The sequence below is a fragment of the Gossypium raimondii genome, chromosome 5 (assembly GCF_025698545.1).
Source record: "Gossypium raimondii isolate GPD5lz chromosome 5, ASM2569854v1, whole genome shotgun sequence".
Lineage (NCBI taxonomy): Eukaryota > Viridiplantae > Streptophyta > Magnoliopsida > Malvales > Malvaceae > Gossypium > Gossypium raimondii.
Window position 1 is genome coordinate 48,895,262 of NC_068569.1, and position 24,684 is coordinate 48,919,945.

Genomic DNA, 24,684 nt, shown 5'->3' on the forward strand with positions numbered 1-24,684 from the left:
CTAAAGAACTGGGCCAATTGCATCGTTTGAGGATCATTCGATTAAGCTACAACCGTCTTAATGGGGAAATTCCATCATGGCTTGAGAACTTGCACAGAGTTCAAAGGTTGGAAATGAGTAATAATAACTTCACAGGCACAATCCCTCAAACACTTGTCAATATGTCCAATCTAGAGATCTTGACCTTGGGATTCAATCAATTATCTGGCCAGGTTCCATCTTCCATCTTTAACATTTCTTCTTTGAAAAGGATTCATTTTCGTGATAATAGTCTTTCTGGTGGCTTGCCCGATGATCTGTGTGTCCATCTTCCCAACCTTAAAGAGCTTTACTTGAGTAGAAATGAATTATCAAGTTCTATTCCATCAAGTATAGACAAATGCTGCAACCTTCAAATTTTGGAATTGTCTATTAATCAATTTAGTGGGATCATTCCCAAAAGCATTGGGAATTTGACACAACTTAAACAATTAGACTTGGGGTTAAATAACCTAGAAGGTATGCCTTTTTCTTGATGTCTTTAGTTTAAACACATTTGCCCCCCCCCCCATTTAAAATTTTAAAAAAAATATTTGCAATATAAATACTAAGAACTCTTTCTTTCAAGAACTAATATATACTTAAATATGATTAGAATCTAACATATCCTTATTATTTCATAACGAAAAAAATAAAAAGCCTATTTGATTTACACTAACAAAATAGGTAATTTAACACCTTGATGTTTCGACTATGTCTGCAGGTCAAATTCCTGAAGAAATCGGTAATCTTTTTAGTTTGGAAATGCTTAGTATTCAAGCAATTAAAGGCCTTACAGGTCAGATTCCGACTTCGATCTTCAACATTTCTTCTCTCAAGACTATTGCTCTCTCTAGGAATAGCCTATCAGGTAGTTTGCCTAATGATATGTGTCAACGTCTTCCCAAGCTTGAAGGGCTTTACCTGGGTCGGAATGAATTATCTGGTAACATTCCGTCAAATATGGGCAAATGCAACAACCTTAAAAATTTGTGGTTGTCCCATAATCAATTTATGGGGATCATTCCAAGAAGTATTGGAAATCTAACACGACTCCAGGAATTACGTTTGGGGTTTAATAATTTAGAAGGTAATCAATTTCCTTGATTTCTTGAATTTAAAGTATTTTTTTTATAAAAGAGCTTGATTTGTAATAGATAACAAAAGGAAAAACTTTTTATTTCATTTGATGAAAAACATATGCTGAAATATATTAAAATCTAACATCTCCAAATTCTTGTAGAACAGAAAAGAAAACCTCTTTGACTTATGCTAACAAAATAGGTAGTTTGACACTTTGATTTTTCGACTATGTGTGTAGGTCAAATTCCGAAGGAATTCGGTAACCTTCTTGGTTTGGAGCTGCTTAGTATTAAAGCAATTAAAGGCCTTACAGGTCAGATTCCAACTTCGATCTTCAACATTTCTTCTCTGAAGACCATTGATCTCTCCAACAATAGCCTCTCTGGTAATTTGCCTAATGATATGTGTCAATATCTTCCCAAGCTTGAAAGGCTTTACCTGGGTTGGAATGAATTATCTGGTAATATTTTTTTCACAAAAGAGTTTGATTTCTAATAGATAACAAAAGTAACAGCATTTTATTTCAATCAAGGCAAAATAGTTAATTTGATGTAAAAAAAATGCTTAAAGTATTTTTAGTTGAACAGTTTAAAAGGTATGTTTTTCACTTCAATTTTCGACTATGTGTGCAGGTCAGATTCCATCAAGTATTTTTAATTTAACTACGCTCGAAGAAATAGTACTATTTAACAACAGTTTAGAAGGTATGTTTTTCACTTTAATAATTTCCATACTCCAAAAACGTTGTGTTGAATTTGTTTCTTCTATTTATGTCATATACTTTTACCATTTTAATCGATAATAAACAATAAGATTTATATGAATTGATTTATTTTAATTTTTAATTTCCATTAAACTTTAAAAATAAATTATTCTAATTAGTTTTTATTTTGTTATTAAAATGGTTGAATATAATTAAAATATATTAATTTATATAATAAATTTTGAAGTTATAATTAAAGTATATGTATCATATTTAGTAGACAATATAATTTTACTTCATATAATTAAAAAAACATTATTAAAACTAATAAATAATAAATATAATTAAAATATATCACTATTTTTGTTAATTCGAAATAGTGCTAATAATTTTTTATCATCATTAAATCATCTGTACAAAATCTAAAAATTGATTTAGAAGATATTGAATTTTCTTTATTTCTTTAATTTAAAATATTTTTTTCATAAAAGAGTTTGGTTTGTAATAGATAACAAAAGTAAGAGCATTTTATTTCATTCAAGGCAAAATAGTTAATTTCATGGAAAAAATGCTTAAAGTATTTTTACTTCAACAGTTTAGAAGGTATGATTTTCACTTCAATTTTCGACTATGTGTGCAGTCGATTCCATCAAGTATTTTTAATTCTATGCCAAAATTTTATTCTTAATTGATTTAAAGTTTTACAGTTTTTATTTTAATGTATTATATATTTTGTGAATTTGGTATTCAATGAATATGTATACTAAAAGATGCTATTTTACAGGTAATTTACCACCCATCTCCAAAGCTCCAAAGCTTGAGATTCTTTTATTGTGGGGAAATAAACTCAGCGGAAACATTCTCAACTCTATCTCCAATGCTTCCATGCTTAAGATTCTATCCTTGTCACAAAACTTATTCTCTGGCCCAATCCCTAAAATGCTTGGCAGCTTAAAACACCTTGAAGTGCTCCATATCCCTGACAATAATTTGATCACAGGATCTGCTGCTGATCATGAGTGGAGCTTTCTTTCTTCTTTGACGAATTGTAAGAATTTGAAAACCATATAAGTTTCAGGAAATCCATTGAGTGGCGTTCTTCCTACTTATATCGGGAACCTTTCAAAATCCCTTCAATACTTTCATGCCAAAAAGTGTGAGCTTACAGGCTTTATTCCTATGGAAATAGGTAACTTAACCAACCTATTGCTTTTACAACTTTGCCATAATAAATTAAGTGGATTCATTCCAGCATCAATAGGAGGACTGCGAAATCTCCAGGCTCTAGATCTTTCCTCTAATAAATTAGAAGGGCCCATCTTAGAAAGCCTATGTGATTTGGAGAGACTATACGAGATGTATTTAGGGTTGAATAAGCTGCATGGATCCATACCCTCTTGTTTGGGTAATATTACTTCTTTGGGATATCTTTACTTAGATTCCAACAAATTGAGTTCTACAATACCCTCAACTTTGTGGAATCTTAAAGATATCTTAGAAATAGATTTATCATCAAACCATCTTCACAATTCACATGCTATTGATGTTGGCAATTTGAGGAGTCTACTGAAACTAAATTTATCAAGGAATCTTCTCACGGGCGATATCCTATCCTCATTTGGGGGTCTTCAAACTTTGGTTTCATTAGATTTATCAAATAATATACTACATGGTTATATCCCTCAATCATTTGATGGGTTGATTAGTTTGGAATTCTTGGATTTATGCAATAACAATCTCTCTGGAGTCATTCCCAAATCTTTGGAAAAGCTTTTATATCTAAAGTATTTTAATATGTCTTTCAATAGACTTGAAGGGAAATTCCAATGAAGGATGTTTTCAAATTTTCTAGCACATCATTCATGAAGAATTATGCACTTTGTGGTCCACCTAGATTGCTAGTCCCACCTTGTAAAAATGACATCCACAAAAACTCCCAAATGATTATATTGCATGCTTTTAGGTATGGTTTACCAACAATTGGTATTGTCGTAGTACTAATAGTCTTAACTATTATGTATAGAAGATGCCAAAGGAGGAGTACAGCTTTACCAATTAAAGATGATTTGTTGTCTTTGAAGACACCAAGAAGAATTTCACATGCTGAACTTTCACGAGCAACTAATGGATTTGAGGAAAGCAATATGCTTGGTTTAGGGAGTTTTGGATATGTATATAAAGGGAGGCTTTCAGATGGAATGGAAGTTGCAATAAAAGTTTTCAATTTGCAAATAGAGGGAGCATTTAGGAGTTTTGGCATTGAATGTGATGCTATGCGTAATATAGTTCATCGTAATATTGTGAAGGTCATTACTGTTGAGTTTAGTTCCCATGCAAAGGTGGCCATGCACGACATGCAAAGGTGGCCATGCTGGAAGAAATGGCAGCAAGCAATCGAGCTGTGGTGTGCAGCAGTTGGAGCATGAAGTTGCTGATTTGCTTGTTGCATTTTGTTACCCTTTAAGCCTTTTGTAATTTAGTTCAAATTGAACTAAGTAGGTAAACATTTTGATGTATCTTTGATGTTGATTGACTGATAATTCAGCAATACAATTTGAGCAAGTCATATTATCAAGTTTCAATGTAATTTAGTGGTGTTAGGTACAAGATTAGGTGGTAACTTGTCCATTTTTGTGATGTGTTATCTCATATATGTAATGGTATTAAGCCTCTTTGAATGTTAATGGAAATTAGCTCATTTTCATTCAAATTATCTCTCTTTTTTCTGTTTTCCTACTTGCATTTTTCTTTCTGCTTTTCTTGCCCGATTGTTTCTTCTCCAAGCCTCGAGGCTTGCTGTCCAAGCAAAGCTTTAGCAGCTTGCTACTACCTCAAACACCAACAATTGGTATCTAGAGCTTACTTCTTAAGGGATCTGTTATACAAATCTATGGCTTCATCAAGCTTTTCTCTAGTTGCACCTCAAGTCTTCAATGGAGAAGGCTACCACATATGGGTGGTCAAAATGAAAACCTACCTGCAGGCTTTTGATCTGTGGGAGGTGGTCAACTCAGATGTTGAACCAGAGCCACTTAGAGCCAATCCAACAGTGGCTCAAATCAGGCAGCATGCTGATGAGAGAACTAAGAGGCATAAGGCCATGTCTTGCATCCAGAACTCAGTGTCAGATGTGATTTTCACAAGGATTATGGCCTGTGAGACTCCAAAACAGGCCTGGGACAAGCTTAAGGAGGAGTTTCAAGGCACTGAGAGGACAAGGCAACAACAGCTGTTGAATTTGAGAAGGGATTTCGAGAATTTAAAGATGAAGGAAGAAGAGACAGTGAAGCAGTATGCAGATAGAATCATGGCAGTGGTTAACAGTATAAGGCTCCTTGGTGAGCACTTTGATGAGGCAAGAATAGTGGAGAAAGTCCTCTCCACTTTGCCTGAGAGATATGAGGCCAAGATATCCTCACTAAAGGACTCAAGAGACCTAGCTAGCATCTCATTGACTGAGCTAATTAACACTTTTTATGCTCAGGAACAAAGAAGAGCTAGCAAAGCTGAAGATCACCAGGAAGGTGCATTCAATGTCAAGACCAAAGAAGCCTTGAGCATTAATGCTCCAAGAGGCAAAAAGCCTTGGAAAAGCAGGCCTAAGCCTGATGCTGCAAGGAGCAATGACCAGCCCTGCAGACATTGCAAAAGGCCAGGTCATCCAGAAGACAGATGCTGGTTCAGGCCAGATGCAGTATGTCAACACTGTAAGAAGAAAGGCCATGTTGAGAGGGTTTGCAAAAACAAAACCAAGCTGAGGCAAAGTCAATTTCAACAACAAAAGGTTGAAGCTCGAGTAGCTGAGGACAGTAGTGATCAAGAAGAGCAGGCCTTTACTGTTTCTTGCTTAGCTGTTGAGAAGAAATGCTCAAAAGGCTGGTTATTGGACAGTGGTTGCACTAACCACATGTCACCAGATGCCTCCTTTTTTAAAACCTTGGATAGAAGTTGCAAAACCAAGGTCAAGGTTGGAAATGGTCAGTTCATAAGGGCTAAAGGAAGAGGAGAGGTGCTGATATGTACTTCTACAGGCAACAAGATTATTCCAAATGTGCTTTTGGTGCCCGAGATTGACAAAAACCTTCTCAGCATAGCTCAATTGCTCGAGAAAGGCTATTCTGTTGTGTTCAAGGACAAACAGTGCCACATTGCTGATCCAAGTGGATCAAACCTTATGACAGTCACAATGACTGACAAATGCTTTGAGGTGCACTGGCCAAATGACTCAAAGTCAGCATACACAGCCTCTGTTGATGATTCCAAGCTTTGGCATCAAAGGCTTGGGCATGCCAACTTCAGATCAATGGCTCGAATGGCCAAAGAAGGCTTGGTAGAGAACTTCACCAGCTCAGTGGAGCATGATGATGTGTGTGAAGTTTGTCAGATGGGGAAACAGGCAAGACTGCCATTTCCTACAAATTCAGCTTGGAGAGCTACTGAAAGACTACAGCTGGTGCACTCTGATGTATGTGGCCCAATGAGGACTGAATCACTCAGCAAAAACAGGTATTTCATCCTCTTCATTGATGATTTTACAAGGTTTTGTTGGATTTTCTTCTTAAAACACAAGTCTGAGGTAGCTCAAGTGTTTGTGAAGTTTAAAAATGCTGTAGAGACAGAAACAGGTTACAAGCTGAAATCGATAAGGTCAGACAATGGCACTGAGTACACTTCAGCTCAGTTCCAAGCCATTTGCAATGATGCTGGTATCAAACACCAGCTTACAAATGTCTACACACCTCAGCAGAATGGGATATCAGAAAGAAAGAACAAAAGCTTGATGGATATGGCCAGGTGCCTGTTGTTTGAGAAGAAACTGCCTAAGACCATGTGGGCTGAGGCAGTAAACACTGCTGTCTACCTTCAGAATAGGCTTCCTACCAAAGCTCTCGCATCCAAGACACCATTCAAGGCTTGGTTTGGTTTCAAGCCTTCCTTGGCACACCTGAAGGTGTTTGGTTACCTGTGTTATGCACAAATACCAGTAGCAAAGAGAGACAAGCTCTCTGAAAGGGCTTAGCCAGGTGTTCTAGTAGGCTATAGCTCAGTTAAGAAGGGCTACAGGGTGCTGGATCCTTTGACAGACAAAGTCCAAGTGAGCAGAGATGTCATCTTTGATGAGAAGGCTTGCTGGAATTGGGAAAAGAGTGAACCAGAAGCTGCTTCAGAAGACCTGGTGCCCAATCAAGCTGAACTCGAGCAGCTTGGTCCTGAGATGGATGTTGATGATGTGCCTGTGAGAGGCACAAGGCCCCTAGATGAGATTTATGAAAGAGCACAAGTTGCTATAGCAGAACCTACTAGTTTTGAAGAGGCTGAGGCAAATGAAGGTTGGAAACTGGCTATGGCTGATGAAATCAACATGATTGAGAAGAATCACACATGGGAGCTGGTTGATAAACCTGCAGGAAAGAAGACCATTGGAGTAAAATGGGTCTATCGAGCAAAACAAAATGCAGATGGCAGTCTGAATAAGCTGAAAGCCAGGCTTGTTGTCAAAGGATTTAGCCAAAGGTATGGTCTGGACTACCTTGAAACTTTTGCACCAGTAGCCAGGCTTGACACAGTCAGAATGATAGTTGCCTTGGCTGCTCAACATCAGTGGACCATTCATCAGCTTGATGTTAAGTCTGCATTTCTCAATGGTTTCCTGGAAGAAGAGATCTACATCGAGCAGCCTCAAGGATTTGTGATCACTGGCAAAGAGCACATGGTGTACAGGCTCAAAAAGGCCTTGTATGGCCTGAAGCAGGCTCCTCGAGCCTGGTATGCTCGAATTGATTCCTACTTGCTCAGTTTGGAATTCGAGAGGAGTGCCAGTGAACCAACATTGTATGTGAAGAAAAATCAAGCTGAGACTCAGCTTATCTTGTCACTCTATGTTGATGATTTGTTAGTAACTGGAGGAGACAATAACATGCTGCATGATTTCAAGAAGAAAATGATGGAAATGTTTGAGATGTCTAACTTAGGGAGAATGAACTACTTCCTAGGGATGGAAGTAAAACAAACAGGAAATGGAATCTTTCTAAACCAGAGTTCCTTTGCTATGAAAATTTTAAATAAGTTCTCTATGAAGAACTGTAAGCCAACATGCACACCAATGGCTGTTGGAATGAAGCTGTCGAAACAGGAAGGTGGTGAGCCAGTTTGTGAGACTATGTACAAGAGTCTCATTGGCAGTCTATTATATTTGACTGCAACAAGGCCCGATGTCATGTTTGCAGTTAGTGTGCTATCTAGATACATGAATTGCTGCAAAGATCTGCACTTTCAAGCAGCAAAAAGGGTGCTAAGGTACATCAAAGGCACCATTAATCATGGTGTGATGTTCAAAAGGGTAGAAAACATGAAGTTAGTAGGATATGTCGATAGTGACTGGGCTGGATCGTGTGATGACATGAGAAGCACATCTGGATATGCATTCAACCTTGGATCAGGCATGTTTTGCTGGAGTTCTAAGAAGCAAAGTCTGGTGGCACAATCAACAGCAGAAGCTGAATATGTTGCTGCTGCATCTGCTATGAATCAAGCCATATGGCTTAGAAAAATCTTACCTGATCTAAACCAAATCCAAGAAGGAGCAACAGAGATCTACTGTGACAACAAATCTGCTATTGCAATTGCAAAGAATCCTGCCTTCCATGGTAGAACAAAACACTTCAACATCAAGCTACATGTCATAAGGGAGATGGAGCAAGCTCATGAAATCGAGCTGGTTCATTGCAATTCAGAAGTGCAAATTTCTGATATCTTTACAAAGGCACTCAATGTGTCCAAATTTGTTAAATTCAGAAGGGAATTAGGTATTACTTGCATGGAAACTAAGGAGGAGTATTGAGTTTAGTTCCCATGCAAAGGTGGCCATGCACGACATGCAAAGGTGGCCATGCTGGAAGAAATGGCAGCAGGCAATCGAGCTGTGGTGTGCAGCAGTTGGAGCATGAAGTTGCTGATTTGCTTGTTGCATTTTGTTACCCTTTAAGCCTTTTGTAATTTAGTTCAAATTGAACATTTTGATGTATCTTTGATGTTGATTGACTGATAATTCAGCAATACAATTTGAGCAAGTCATATTATCAAGTTTCAATGTAATTTAGTGGTGTTAGGTACAAGATTAGGTGGTAACTTGTCCATTTTTGTGATGTGTTATCTCATATATGTAATGGTATTAAGCCTCTTTGAATGTTAATGGAAATTAGCTCATTTTCATTCAAATTATCTCTCTTTTTTCTGTTTTCCTACTTGCATTTTTCTTTCTGCTTTTCTTGCCCTATTGTTTCTTCTCCAAGCCTCGAGGCTTGCTGTCCAAGCAAAGCTTCAGTAGCTTGCTACTACCTCAAACACCAACAATTAATTGCTGCTCAAGTGTTGGCTTCAAAGCCTTGGTGCTTGATTACATGTCTAATGGAAACCTTGAGAAATGGTTACATTCTGAAAATTGTTTCCTTGATATCATATAAAGGGTTGACATAATGATAGATGTTGCGGTAGCTATAGAACACCTCCACAATGGACATCCAACACCTATAATTCATTGTGACATAAAACCAAGCAATATTTTACTAGATGAAGACATGGTTGCACATGTTGGAGATTTTGGCGTTGCCAAATTGTTGGGAGAAGGTGAAGTAATGAAGCAAACCATGACTCTTGCAACTATGGGGTATATGGCACCAGGTGAATTCTGTTTTAGTTTTGTATGATTATTTTCCCTATTTTCATTTTCTATTTTTGTTTCATGTGTATGTGGATATATATTTGAATAAGCATTTTAGAAATAATTGAGGATGAATGATGTTCTAATTATACTTGAAATGCAGAATTTGGATCAGCAGGAATTGTTTCTATAAAATCTGACATATATAGTTATGGGATCGTACTTATAGAAACTTTCACAAAGAAAAAGCCAACTGAAAATGTTTTTGTTGAAGAAGAGACTATAAGGCATTGGATGGAAAGATCATTGCCTAAAGGAGCGATAGAAATTGCAGATGTTGATTTATTAAGAAGAGAGGATGAGTACATTGTTGTTAAAGCAAATTGTATTTCATCTATCATGGAGTTGGCTTTGAATTGTTCAAAAAAGTTACGTAAGAAAGAAAAGATATGAAAGATGTTGTGGTTGAGCTGAAGAAAATCAAACAAAGGTTGCTAAACAACATCCAACATTTTTAACAGAGATGGTGAGTAATGAGTACACTTAATTTTATCTTTAATTCAACATTTTTAATCTATTCTGGAATTTTAATCATATAAACTTTTTTTTCTTTTGCTCTCTTCAAAATTCAAACTTCTTTTGCAAAATCAAAATGGAAACCAATAAAATAAGCAACAAGCCTTCCCATGAATTACGATTTATGGTAGCTTTTGACATCAAGTTATTTTCCTTGTTAGATTGGATTTTCTTAGTTTCTTTTTCCATTTACGGTATAATTTTATTTTAATCTTTTGCCAAAGATTTTATTAGTGGCGAAGCCAGGTAATCCTTTTAGGGGGGTGAAATTAAATTGTAATTTTTACTATAGTAAAAATGTAATTTCACCATTTTAATAGCCTATATTTTTATAATTACTAAAGAATTAAATCAAAGTTTTATCATTTTTGGGTGCCAAAGTTAAATTTTACTTTTATCATTTTAAAATTTTAAAATCTTAAAATTTTAAATGGCTTAAATAGAATTTTTTATTTTATTTTAAATGACATATAAGTTTTATCTGTTTTCAAGTATTTTCTAAGTCTTTCTCTTTATTTCCTTCTAAATTTTTCAATTCAGAGACAAGTATAACACAATGGTCTTAATTAAACTAGCTTGCCTGGTCAGGTAATTTGCTGCTTTCCATTTATTTAAAGTTATTTAGAGTGGTTTGTATTTAATATTGTCATAGTTGAAAGTATCATTCATAATCTAATCTAATTGTGTTTTTGGCTAGTGGTTGTTGATCAAGGAAAACTAAAGGAGGCCAATAAGAAGAACGAAACTCCACATCTTTACTATCATGTTCTACAAAACAAAGAGACTTTTTTCTCGAATAAATTTGTATTGGTCTATCAATGTTCCATGGATTATGTTGTTTTTCTAATGTAGGAGGGGGTTTTGTCAATATTGCATGCAAAATCAAAGTAATATTTGCCAATGCTTAGCTTAATCAACTCTTATGCTACTGTGGATTTGATTTGTCTTTACAGTGTTTAGAGATTATTTTGTGAATGTTAAATTGCCTTTGGGCCTTTCAAAGAAATTCAGCAAGCCTACAAGTCATTTAATTACCTTTGGACCTCCCATGAATTTTTTATGGATGAAACATACAATATATGGCTTGAATTTCATAATTATATTATATATAATGAATCATTTGTTTCTTTCTCACCATCTCCACCAAAATAACCATTAACATCTCAAAATCACCCGTATGATCCCAAAGGTCTCTTGGCTTGTCTAAACATGTTTTTTTTTTATATTTTGTTAATAAAAAAATACAAATTTATTTTAATCTTTCAAAAATTTATAATTTAAACCTCTAAAAAAGAAATTTTTATTCGTCAAACTCCCACAAATACTAACCTATATATTGTTGTTAATCCAAATCGAATATTGGGTTTAGGGTTGGAGCAAATTTAAAGACGCAGGCAGGGGTATTGGCCCAACCAAAATGGGAAAAAATTATATTAGGACCCTTTAAAAAATAATAAATTAATATATGATAAAATTATATTTTAACTTCTCAAAATTTTATAATTTAATTCTAATTCTTCTAATTTTCTTTTTTAGATTCGCCCCTATTCAAAACTTCAAGCGTTTTTTTTGGTTTGGTAGTATAACATGGTTGTTGGAAAATTGAGTGGAGTAATTTATTTCATATTTTTCAATCCCACACGCCCGTGTGTGATAGCTCTAGCCTCCACACGTCCTTGTCACTTACCCACATGCCCGTGTTGGTTTTGGGGTTTTGAATTTTTGTCTCTTTAAATTGGTATTTTAATTTGTTTAAGTTACAATTTAGTCCTTAATAATAAAACTTGAATTAGACATAGTAAACGGACTCAAGTTAAGCTGAAAATTTTAGGCTTGTATAATTTGACTAAAAGAAGGTTGGTAAACACTTAGATCTAAAATCGGGTTAGTTTTACATTAGGTGGTAAAATAATAAAAATACCCTTAGGTTAAATTACCTAGGAAAAGTTTAAAATTGGCTCATAATTTACTTTTGCATTAATAAATAACTAGTAATTAGATAAGATTGAGGTGTTATAAGGTCGAGGTGTGTCTTGGGTGGTCGTTAGCTGGAGAGTCACTTAGGTGGCTAATGTAATGCTTCGAATTTGGGCTGGTCTATCCTGGTTGGGTTTGGGGTGTCACAATCTTTCATAGGGTTCATCTCTCTTAGGTATTTAGAAAATTAGTTCATGCTTAAAAATAAAAACATCCAAAGGGTAGTATAACCGAAAGAAATAAAGAAACTCATGATAATCTCCTAAGAAATCAACTGGGAATCTTCAAACTTGATGATAATCTCTCCTATCTTCTTATTTTTTTCATATATACGTATCAAAATGCTCGAAAAATCTGAAATTTGCATTTTTTTTGCAGTTTAGAGTGCAAATCTATGAAATTAACACAACCTGCCACATCACCGTGTGGGTCACACGGTCATGTGGAATAGGCCAGCCCGTGTCGTATAGTTTGCCCCCATTTTCAGGTTTTCGTTCAATTTTCGCTCATTTTCCTCCCAAATGTTCTATTAAGCATAAAAACACGACTGTAAGGATTAAGAGCATAATTAACATCGAATAATCAACCAAAAACACATTAAGAATGATGTTAAAACATATCAATTTTAGCACTTATCAAATATCCCCACACTTAAGCATTTGTTTGTCCCTAAGCAAAATTCTCAACCCTTATTCAAGTTAATCTCCCTCAATTTATTGTTTTCACCTACATGCCTTATGAATAATCTACAAATTATCATGCACTGGAAATTGAAACTAGCATGACATTAAAGAATAAAAGCAATCTAAGCAGAAATTTGTAACGCACAAAAAACATAGGCGTCTCCTCTATCTCAATAATTACCGAAATTCAAACTCAACAATAATCAATACCCTAACTAAGATTCACTCAAAGCACTCAAATTGTTTAAGGTTCAAGTATTGTGTGCTCAACAGTTGAACGAAAAATGTGATTATCATAGGCTTGCTTGAAAACCAAATCTCCACCACTATAAAAACAAATCAAGATGATACACCAATCAAGAGGTCTTTAGAAAGTTGTAACGGGACTTAGGTTAAGGGTACGAAAAAGGTCAGAAAAGTTGGTTACAATTAAGAGTCGAGTTGATAAGTTACCAAACCACAAAAAAAATCTATAAATGTTATTAAAAATACGAAAAAATTTAATTTTTAAAATATTTTTGCATTTTTATGTAATTTTAAAGAGTAAGGACCAAATTAACAAAAACTATAAATGTTTAAGGCTAAAAAACTATAAATGTTATTAAATTAGGTGTAGTTTGAGGACTATAACCCTACTATCGAGTTTTTATATATTAATCTTAATTCGAATTAGCCTATCATCGCTTAGAAATGGTTTCTAGAATATTTATACATATTTAGCTTATACTTTATGTAATAGTTGAAGTTCAATACACATATTAGATTACTTTAAATTTAAACTAACCATTTATGATAATAAATAATCGTACGTAATTTTTCTTATTATATATGGGATGTTCATATTATCTAACATGTAAAAGGCAAATTCCTTAATTTTAATAAAGGGCAATCAGTTTTCAGGTTATCCCATTTTCTTTTAGTTTCTAACAAAATCAATTGATTTGATTATGTATTTCATTACTCGATAATTAATTACCTTAATCCATTATAACTGATTTTAAAATTGATTTTATCCATCTAATGGACTTGACCGAGTCAACTAAACCAATATCATCGGTTTTAATTGGGTTTTGCTCGACCCTACCCAAAAACATGTCGATGTTATTAAATTGGTATAAAAGATTAATTCTAAAAAAGTCAATCAATGCTAAATTCACATATAACTCAACGACCCCTCAGAAAAATCAAATTGAATGTATCAACAACAAGTTTAATGTCGATGTTTTATTATTTCCCAAAAGGTTGATAAGACTCAAATTATAGAATAAACTCATGAGGTCTTAAATGGAATTGAATTAAATGTGATCCTAAAATGCTAGAGTTATTATCCCACAAATGTGAAAGTGCTTGTCAAGTACTGAAGTATAACCTAAATATTGGTTTGTGTTAAAATTGAAATGTTTGTGTCATCCAAAAAGATCTTGAATTCAAATAATTGTGATTGAGAAATCATGTCAGATTGCTTGAAAATTGGTGAGAAAATTCTAAGTCTATGGCAAGTAATTTCATGATGATTGGGAAATAAATAGGCAACATTTTTCTATGTTCTTCTTCCATTGTATTTGACATGAAACATAGAAAATAACAAAGAAAATGAAAATGAAATAAAGTTGTCAGATCTCAAGACTCTTTGTTCTTCTTTCATTGGATCGGACGGGCTAGAAAGTAAAGTTCTGGCCTTCGTGCCTTATGATGTAGGTTGATATTTTGTTCCTTTGAATTTTCAACACACGAAAAGCAAGAACCTAGAAGGAGCATAAGAGAAGAGGTGGGACTGGAGGCAGGGAGATGGTGGAGGGAACTTGTCAAGGATAAGAATCTCTAAAATATTTCTCAACATGTTTTTTTTTTTTTAATTTCTTGATTCATGAAAACAAATTTAGGTATTTCTCAACTTGTTAAATTAGTGCTCAATCTTTTAAAGGTTCCTCACATAAGGATCAAACCTTTCAGAATTGTCAAATAAGAGTTTAACCTTTACAAAAGTGCTTAAATAAAGATTTTCCATGCACTTCAACCCAATTTGTAGAAAAATAAGTAAATGCTGATATGTTTAGAGTAAAATACATAACTTGATATTAAAGATTTTCCATGCACTTCAACCCAATTTGTAGAAAAAATAAGTAAATGCTGATATGTTTAGAGTAAAATACATAACTTGATATTAAAGATTTTCCATGCACTTCAACCCAATTTGTAGAAAAATAAGTAAATGCTGATATGTTTAGAGTAAAATACATAACTTGATATTAAAGATTTTCCATGCACTTCAACCCAATTTGTAGAAAAATAAGTAAATGCTGATATGTTTAGAGTAAAATACATAACTTGATATACAACATTTGAGAAGCCCTTATTTGAACACCTTTTAAAAGGTTAGGGCCTTATTTGTCTATTTTAAAAAGTTTGGCATTCATTTAAGCACTTTTATAAAGGTTTGATCCTTTTGTGAGCAACCTCTAAAAGGTTTAACTTCAATCTTAACATTTAACTTAGTTGAAATGAAACATAACCTGAATTTTAAATTATGACTTACTGGTAGAGTATTCATATTCATTTGAAACAGCTTCACTTCAAACCATTGTCGTAACCCAATCACCCGCAAATAACGATGGCAATTGTGGAAAAGGCCCTCAATTAATAACCCTAAAGACCCGTTTATCTTAAAATTGAGAGCTTCGTTTCACCCAAAAAGATGTGGTGCTCTTGAATGCAATTGATTGTGACTGAAAATTGAAGTCAAGTTGATGGAAAATAAGTTAGAAAATTCTACTTCTCCAAAAATTGAATGTGAAACAGCAAATTCAATGTCGACATTTTTTTTTTACCGTTTTTGAAGCAGTGACATAAGAAAATCCTAAATGCATTTGGATTAAGCGAGATGAAGAAATGTTTAAATTGTTTTGCTGAAATAGAGACCCACAATTCGGGAAAACTGAGTCAATACTCAAAAAGTATAATTACAATTCTACAAGACATGCATGTCTTAAAATTTACATCAATATCTTAAATTAAGAATATTAAATAAATAATTATTTATCATATTGTTATTATTAATCTTGAGTTTGTGTCAAGTTAATTTTGACACCAACTCAATCAACAATAAACATATTTTATCATACTCACGATGTGTGTGAACAAATATATTTTATATTAAAAGGTATATTTATAAAAAAATATGTAAAAGATCTCAATAGTCTCTCTCAATTTCTAAATTGAGGAAATTGGTCACCCAAAAAAAAACAGAGCAATTTAGTCCTATTAATTTTGAAAGTGAGTAACTAAGAATAATTAATCAGATGTTAATTTTCCATAAAATGTATATGATTTTGTTTGGTATAATAATAAATTTATTAGCTGGTTTTACTTTAACAAAATTATCCCGCAATGTTTGTGTAAATATGTAATGTTGAGGCTGAATTTCTTGAAATTTTTTAAAATTAAGGCCAAAATGACAAAATATATAAACATTGTAGGCTAAATTTATTACTATACCAATCAAAATTATGTACAATTGATGGAAGAATTTAACACCATAATTAATTATCCTTAGTTACTCACTTTCAAAATTGATAGGAATTAAATTACTCAATTTTTTGAGAGGGACTAATTTAGCAATTGTGAAATTAAGAGGATTGAGAGGTCTTTTACAAAAATACATTGACAAATGATTATTAGTGGAGTGGTAAGCGTTTTCTATATGAATTTTTTAGTCTTGTGTTCTCAAATAATATTTTTCAATCGTTTTACTTGAAGATTATATCAAAGTATGAAAAGGTGAAAATACACTTATGATAATATTAATTTCCTTTAAAATAAGAATATTTTAATAATCTTAAGTCCCCGACTGAGTTGGTATCCCAAGCCAACCATACATCAACTCTATTTAGAATAAGTTATATCATTCAAGGATACTTTAATGTTCTTAATGACAAATAATTGGCGAGGTAATAAATATAACTTTATTGATGTAATAGGATAAAATTTTGTTTTATGCACAATTTATTCTCTTTTTTTTCATTTTGATATCATACATATTTCATGTGTTATTACTAATTAGTTTCAAACCATAAATTTCATTCTTTATTGTATGTTAATTTTAAACACATCTTTGTATACTAAATTTGTGGTTTTTAGACACATAAGTGTGTGATAGGATTTGTAGTCAATATTTAAGTGTTTTATTTAGTTGATGTGACCCTCAATCAGGTCACCAACTCAGTAATGTATTTACCAAAAGCCCCTCATTTTTAAGCTATTATTATATTTAAGTGTTTTAGAGTTAGTGTCACCTTCAACCATGCCATCAACTCAATTATGAAATTATAAAATTAATAATTAATATTATTACTATGTCACTTTTGTCTTTTCATACTTGTATATCATCTTTAATTAAAAGAATTATAAATTATAAATCTAAAGATTGAACACGTATTTACTAGTATTAAAATATAAGTACATTACCACCCAACCTATACTCAATTTAAATGAAAATATTTTAACATAAAATGGGTGTGACAAAATCTGGTTATATATATGTTTTTCATATATTATAATATATGTTTTCAAATAAAAAATATAAATTGCAGATGTAATTGTAAGACACATTGTACTCATAAATAAAAAAATATAAATTTGAAGCATAAAAAAAATATTGCCACAAACTCTAAAAAGAAGACGAAGGGTATCATAAAAGTAAATATATATTTATTATAATTTGATTACATCAATTGGTTGAATTAAGTATTTCATTACTCAATAATCAATTCGCTTAAACTATTATAATTAATTTTAAAATTGATTTTACCAGGGGCGTGTAGCGAGGGACATGGGCTTGACTGAGCCAACTCAACCTATATCATCTGTTTCTATTGAGTTTTGCTCGACCCTACCCCAAAGACCTGTCAATATTGTTAAAATTGAAATATTTAACTTGTTGGAGAAGACTAAGAGTAGAAAAGTAAGTCAATGCTAAAGTGATATGTCGACGTTTTTGTTTCTGTTTTTGTCTTTGTTTTCAAAATAGTTGATAACCTTGAAATTATAAAAGATAATCATGAGGTCTTAAATGCAATTATGATATTTCTAAAAGATATTTCTCAACAATTTTTTAATTTCTTAATTGATGAAAACAAATTTAGGTATTTCCTAATTTGTAAAAACATGATTTTTTTTGAATTTCAAGGTTTTTCTTAGCTTTTTATATTTTTTGGAATTTTGTAATCTTCTTATAATTTCTTAAAAATATATATTTGTAAAATTTTCTAAACCATAAATACCAATTAAGGAGAATGTGAAAAATTAAGGGTAAATGTGTATTTAAGCCAAAGAAAATAAAAGAATAATAGTGAAATTCACCTAAAAGCAATTACAAGGACTAGATGAACAATTGGACCTAAAACTTTGTTTGAAATGATGTCATTAGTGTGTTACATCAGCTTTCTTAGATAGATAAGATTAAACTTGTATCACTTTCCAATAATTTAACACCATTTCAATAGTTTCATCATGAAAAGATCAAATCCAAAATGATATGTCAATTTTTTAAATGAAAATGTTGAAATGACATTGGATGAATAAAAAAGATACAAGTTTGATGGTATCCCAATGTCATTTAATCCTTTCGTGCGTAGGGGTATAACTTTAAGGTGAGTTATTACAAAGTAACAAATGGGTTATATTGGTGACCATATATTTACTTCAAAAGATTGGTGACCAAAACTATAATTCTAAGCAAACATAAGTGACAGAATTTGTGATTTTCCATTTTTTTTTCATTTTCAAAAAATTTTGGTTTTACATTTTAGGCATAATGAATTTAGCTCTAACATTTTTTTCATTTTACCTCAAATTTTTTTATTGCTGTAGCCCTCAACAGTAACAAATTAAAAAATTAATTTAGCCTTTATGAAAAAAGTGCACCAATTGAGTACTCAATGATTCCGAAAAAATCAATTGACCTCTTCATTTAACAAAAACTGTTACGGACAGAAATCACCAGAAGTTGTCACATGATAATATGATAATGTGGCATGCCACACAAAAGAGTAAAAAATATTTTTTGAAACAACCTTGTGTAACATCATCCACAAAAGCTTGAAGGTTCATATCCGTAGTGTCAAAACCATTTTTTTAAAAAGGAGGGTCGACTTTAACTTTGTAAATGAAAACGAATACGGGAATCACCACCAATCTTTTTTTTTGTGAGGTGTGATTTGATCACCTCGTAATTGAATTTTTTTAAATAAAAGGTTTGATTTACTAAAACAAAATTTTTCGGTTGACAAAAATCCAGAAAATGGGTTCGGGAGTCGGTTACACACGAGGAAGGATTAGCACCCTCAATACGCCCAAAATCGGTACCTAGTTGATTACTTAATGTCTTAATGTTGAAAGTTAAAAATTCGAAGGGAAATTTAAAATACGATCCTTTTTTATTAATGCCATTAAAAATTGCATGAATAAATCGAGAAGAGAGTTAAAGATCCACTCGTCCCAAGGTAACGAAATACCACGTCACGTAAGTTAGGACACGATATTTAGAACCTTAGAGAATAAACTCGTCTTTAATTTTTATTGAAAATTCGTATTTTGCAGTTTTAAAAGGATATTTTGCTATTTAGGTTTAACGAGAAAGCCGAACCCCCGTAAGTTAGGGTACAGTTTCTCAAATTGCCAAAATGCAAAGTATCGCCTCTCTTTGATTTTTTTTTTTTTGAATTTAAGTGAGCACTAATAGAATATTTAAAAATAGTACGCATGCAACTTTGATTATATTCGAAAAGAAATCGTTTTTAAAAAGAGGAGTCGTACATGACTAATAACGATAATACGATATGCATTTAAAATAATCATGACATACTATGCATCATAAAATACACATATAGCATTGATACTAATAAATCTTAATGTTAACATGCATGAATAATAATAGTGCAAGTAACAATACAACAATAACGATAATAACAACAACAATAAATATAATACTAATGAATCTAAATTTTGAAAATATTTGAAAATTAGCACATAAATAGATAATGGAATGATAGTAATAATAATGGCACAAATAAGATGAACAAGCCAATAAATAAATAAATAAACAGATAGATAGATAAATAAATAAATACTAAGTTTGATTTATAATTGAAAATAAGTAAATAAATAACTATTAAGTGAAATATTAGACAAATCTATTTTTTTAAATAAAAAAATTAGAATTAAACAGGCTAAGGACTAATTTGAAAATAGACCCCAAAATTCAAGGCTTAAATCGCAAATAAATAAAAAGGGGGTGGCTAGGGACTGAAGTGGAAAGCGCTTAAGAAATTAGGGATTGACTGGCAATATTCCCATCCCTAAAGCACAACGTTTCAGCGCGGACCAAAATGAAACAAGTATAAAATTTATGGGGCCAAAATAAAAGAAACGAAGGGACCAGATTGCATCACGGCGCAAAAGCTGAGGGACCCTGCCCGGAAATAGCTCATTCACCACAAAAACACTCGGATCTCGTGGGCTACTGGGTCGGGTCACGGGTTAAAGGTCAAAACGACGTCATTTTGGCCTCTGAACCCTAAGATCAAAACGGCGTTGTTTCTTAATGCTATAAAAGCAATTTTTTTTTAAATCCTTCATTTTCTCCTTTCCTCTAAAAAAATCAAACAAAATTCTCTCAAACCTCAACACCTCCCCAAAATCTGGCCTAGGCCTTCGGCCATGGTTGTTGCCGTAGCGCCGCACCTGGAAGGTTTTCATCCTTACAGATAACCCTCCAGGATAGGACGCGGAAGTGACATTTGGAAGGTCTCGACATATTGTTAAATTGCAAAACTTATTTTAGGTTGATTATTTGATTTATTTTATTTTCGAAGACTACAATAAATTATATTGAACTGTGGCATGAGATTTAGATTTAAGCTTGTTTTATTTTGCATGACATTTAATTTAAGTTTTATTGTTTTCGAATTATGGTTATTAATCAATTATACATGAACCCCAATTTTATTAAAATAAATAGTTAGCACTTCCGCTTTTAAAGTGTAATTAAGATTTCAAGTAATAAATAATTTAGAAATTAAATAAGTTTTTTACTAAATTAAACAAATGTTTTAAAGATGTCTATTTTCAAAAACTTCAATAACCCTACTAGGCCATCATTATAGCTAATGTAATCTTTCGAATTCAGACTGAACGTTTACGCCGGATTGGAGAAGTTACAAATATGTTATTTTCTTATTGTAGGCAAAGAAATTTTGTAATAAAATTGAAAATTACAAGTTAAAATTCAATGCATAAAAACAATGTAATCTTCTTATAATTTCTTAAAAAATAATATATTTGTAAAATTTTCTAAACCATAAATACCAATGAAGGAGAATGTGATAAAATTAAGGGTAAATGTGTATTTAAGCCAAAGAAAATAAAAGAATAATAGTGAAATTCACCTAAAAGCAATTACAAGGACTAGATGAACAATTGGACCCAAAACTTTGTTTGAAATGATGTCATTAGTGTGTTACATCAGCTTTCTTAGATAGATAAGATTAAACTTGTATCTCTTTCCAATAATTTAACATCATTTCAATAGTTTCATCATTGAAAAGATCAAATCCAAAATGATATGTTTTTAAATGAAAATGTTGAAATGACATTGGATGAATAAAAAAAGATACAAGTTTGATGGTATCCCAATGTCATTGAATACTTTCTTGCGTAGGGGTATAACTTTAAGGTGAGTTATTACAAAGTAACAAATGGATTGTATTGGTGACCATATATTTACTTCAAAAGATTCGTGACCAAAACTATAATTTTAAGCAAACATAAGTGACACAATTTGTGATTTTCCATTTTTTTTCATTTTCAAAAAATTTTGGTTTTACATTTTAGGCATAATGACAAATTTAGCTCTAACATTTTTTTTCATTTTACCTCAAAATTTTTTATTGCTATAGCCCTCAACAGTAACAAATTAAAAAATTAATTTAGCCTTTACGAAAAAAGTGCACCAATTGAGTACTCAATGATTCCAAAAAAATCAATTGACCTCTTCATTTAACAAAAATTGTTACGGACAGAAATCACCAGAAGTTGTCACATGATAATATGATAATGTGGCATGCCACATAAAAGAATAAGAAATATTTTTTGCAACAACCATCTGTAACATTATCCACAAAAGCTTGAAGGTTCATATTCGTAGTGTCGAAACCATTTTTTTTAAAAAGGAGGGTCGACTTTAATTTTGTAAATGAAAACGAACATGGGAATTGCCACCAATCTTTTTTTTTTGTGAGGTGTGATCGGATCACCTCGTAATTGAATTGTTTTAAATAAACGGTTTGATTTACTAAAACAAAATTTTTCGGTCCACAAAAATCCAGAAAATGGGTTCGGGAGTCGGTTACTCACGAGGAAGAATTAGCACCCTCAATACGCTCAAAATCGGTACCTAGTTGATTACTTAATGTCTTAATATTTAAAGTAGAAAATTCGAAGGGAAATTTAAAATACAATCCCTTTTTATTAATGCCATTAAAAATTGCTTGAATAAATCGAAAAGAGAGTTAAAGATCCACTCGTCCCAAGGTAACGAAATACCACGTCCCATAAGTTAGGACACGTTATTTAGAACCTTAGAGAATAAACTCGTCTTTAAATTTTATTGAAAATTTGTATTTTGAAGTTTTAAAAGAATATTTTGCTATTTAGGTTTAACGAGAAAGCCGAAACCCCGTAAGTTAGGGTACGATTTCTCAAATTGCCAAAATGCAAAGTATTGCCTTTCTTTGATTTTTTTTTTGAATTTAAGTGAGCACTAATAGAATATTTAAAAATAGTATGTGTGCAAACTTTGATTATATTCGAAAAGAAATCGTTTTTAAAAAGAGGAGTCGTACACGACTAATAACGATAATACGATATGCATTTAAAATAATCATGACATACTATGCATCATAAAATACACATATAGCATTGATACTAATAAATCTTAATGTTAACATGCATGAATAATAATAATGCAAGTAACAATATAACAATAACGATAACAACAACAATAATAAATATAATACTAATTTGAAAATATTTGAAAATTAGCACATAAATAGATAATGGAATGATAGTAATAATAATGGCAAAATAAGATGAACAAGCCAATAAATAAATAAATAGATAGATAGATAGATAGATAAATACTAATGTAAGCTTGATTTACAATTAAAAAAAAGTAAATAAATAACTATTAAGTGAAATATTAGACAAATCTATTTTTTTTTAAAAATTAAAATTAAACAGGCTAAGGACTAATTTGAAAACGGACCCCAAAATTCGGAGCTTAAATCGCAAATAAATAAAAAGGGGGTGGCTAGGGACTGAAGTGGAACGCGCTTAAGAAATTAGGGACTGACTGGGCAATATTCCCAGCCATAAAGCACAACGTTTCAGCGTGGACTAAAATGAAACAAGTATAAAATTTATGGGGCAAAAATAAAATAAACGAAGGGACCAGATTGCATCACGGCGCAAAAGCTGAGGGACCATTCACCGCAAAAACACTCGAATCCTGTGGGCTGCTGGGTCGGGTGACGGGTCAGAGGTCAAAACGACGTCATTTTGGCCTCTGAACCCTAAGATCAAAACGGCGCCGTTTCTTAATGCTATAAAAGCCAATTTTTTTTTTAAATCCTTCATTTTCTCCTTTCCTCTAAAAAAATCAAACAAAATTCTCTCAAACCTCAACCCCTCCCCAAAATCCGGCCTAGATCTTCAGCCATGGCCGCCGCAGTAGCGCCGCACCTGGAAGGTTTTCATCCTTACAGATAACCCTCTAGGTTAGGACGCGGGAGTGACATCTGGAAGGTCTCGACACATTGTTAAATTACAAACTTATTTTAGGTTGATTATATGATTTATTTTATTTTCGAAGACTACAATAAATTATATTGAACTGTGGCATGAGATTTAGATTTAAGCTTGTTTTATTTTGCATGACATTTAATTAAGTTTTATTGTTTTCGAATTATGGTTATTAATAAATTATACATGAACCCCGATTTTTATTAAAAATAAATAGTTACCACTTCCTACTTTTAAAGTGTAATTAAGATTTCAAGTAATAAATAATTTAGAAATTAAATAAGTTTTTTACTAAATTAAACAAACGTTTTAAAGATGTCTATTTTCAAAAACTCCGATAACCCTACTAGGCCATCTTTATAGTGATGTAATCTTCCGAATTCAGACTGAACGTTTACGCCGGATTGGAGAAGTTACAAATATGTTATTTTCTTATCGTAGGCAAAGAAATTTTGTAATAGAATTGAAAATTACAAGTTAAAATTGAATTCATAAAAACAATACTAGATTATGGTTAGAGGTGTTTTTAGTTGGATTTGGTCAAAGTTAAGGCTTGATGCAAACCGAACTTAACTCAATTTAGCCCATATAAATGGTTGATTTTACTGTTTAAAAAATATAAATAAATTTAAATTTATAAAATTTATAAATATTAATAGAACATTATTTTTATATTTTTATTATTTTTAAAGCCCAAGATTAAAAGCGTAAGCTGAATCCTGGCCCAAAGTGGGCTGCCTAACTACAAACTTCTTGACCCAAAGTGGACTGCCTAGCTATGAATATCTCTAAATATGGTACACTTGTGATTAAATTCTATATTTATAAAATCTATATTTATAAAATATTTATTGACTAATGGAATTTCGGTTGAAAGGTTAAAGTTGAGGCTTTAAAACTTTGATATCTTTACATTAAATTCTACAGTGTATGAGTTTTTTTCTCTTAAAATTATTCTAATTGTTTTTATTATATTTATAAAAATATAAAAAGAAAAACATCTTAATAATAATATTTGTTACAATTTAAAAATAATTTAAAGACATTTTCCAATTGAGTTGGTATATGATGTACGATTTAACTTAATTAATTACTTAGTGATAGATTAAAATAGATAATTGCAATTT

General features: G+C 32.1%; 3 protein-coding genes across 3 annotated transcripts in view; all 3 read left to right on the plus strand.

The window, feature by feature from the left end:
- Nucleotides 1-10,990, plus strand: part of LOC128040946 (receptor kinase-like protein Xa21) — a 41,106-nt gene extending 30,116 nt beyond the window's left edge. The window contains exon 3 of the mRNA XM_052629993.1: nt 9,955-10,990. Within this exon, the coding sequence (XP_052485953.1) occupies nt 9,955-9,982 (28 nt within the window). The 3' untranslated portion in view covers nt 9,983-10,990. The remainder of the gene's footprint in view (nt 1-9,954) is intronic.
- The window catches only part of LOC105766326 (receptor kinase-like protein Xa21), a 161,521-nt gene that overhangs the window by 59,431 nt on the left and 77,406 nt on the right, over nt 1-24,684 (plus strand). The window lies entirely within an intron of this gene.
- LOC128040945 (LRR receptor-like serine/threonine-protein kinase GSO1) overlaps nt 969-24,684 on the plus strand; it is a 50,239-nt gene continuing 26,523 nt past the window's right edge. Inside the window, exons 1-5 of the mRNA XM_052629992.1 lie at nt 969-1,108; nt 1,340-1,561; nt 1,734-1,805; nt 2,589-2,993; nt 3,828-4,110. Coding sequence (XP_052485952.1) covers nt 982-1,108; nt 1,340-1,561; nt 1,734-1,805; nt 2,589-2,875 — 708 coding nt within the window. The 5' untranslated portion in view covers nt 969-981 and the 3' untranslated portion in view covers nt 2,876-2,993; nt 3,828-4,110. The remainder of the gene's footprint in view (nt 1,109-1,339; nt 1,562-1,733; nt 1,806-2,588; nt 2,994-3,827; nt 4,111-24,684) is intronic.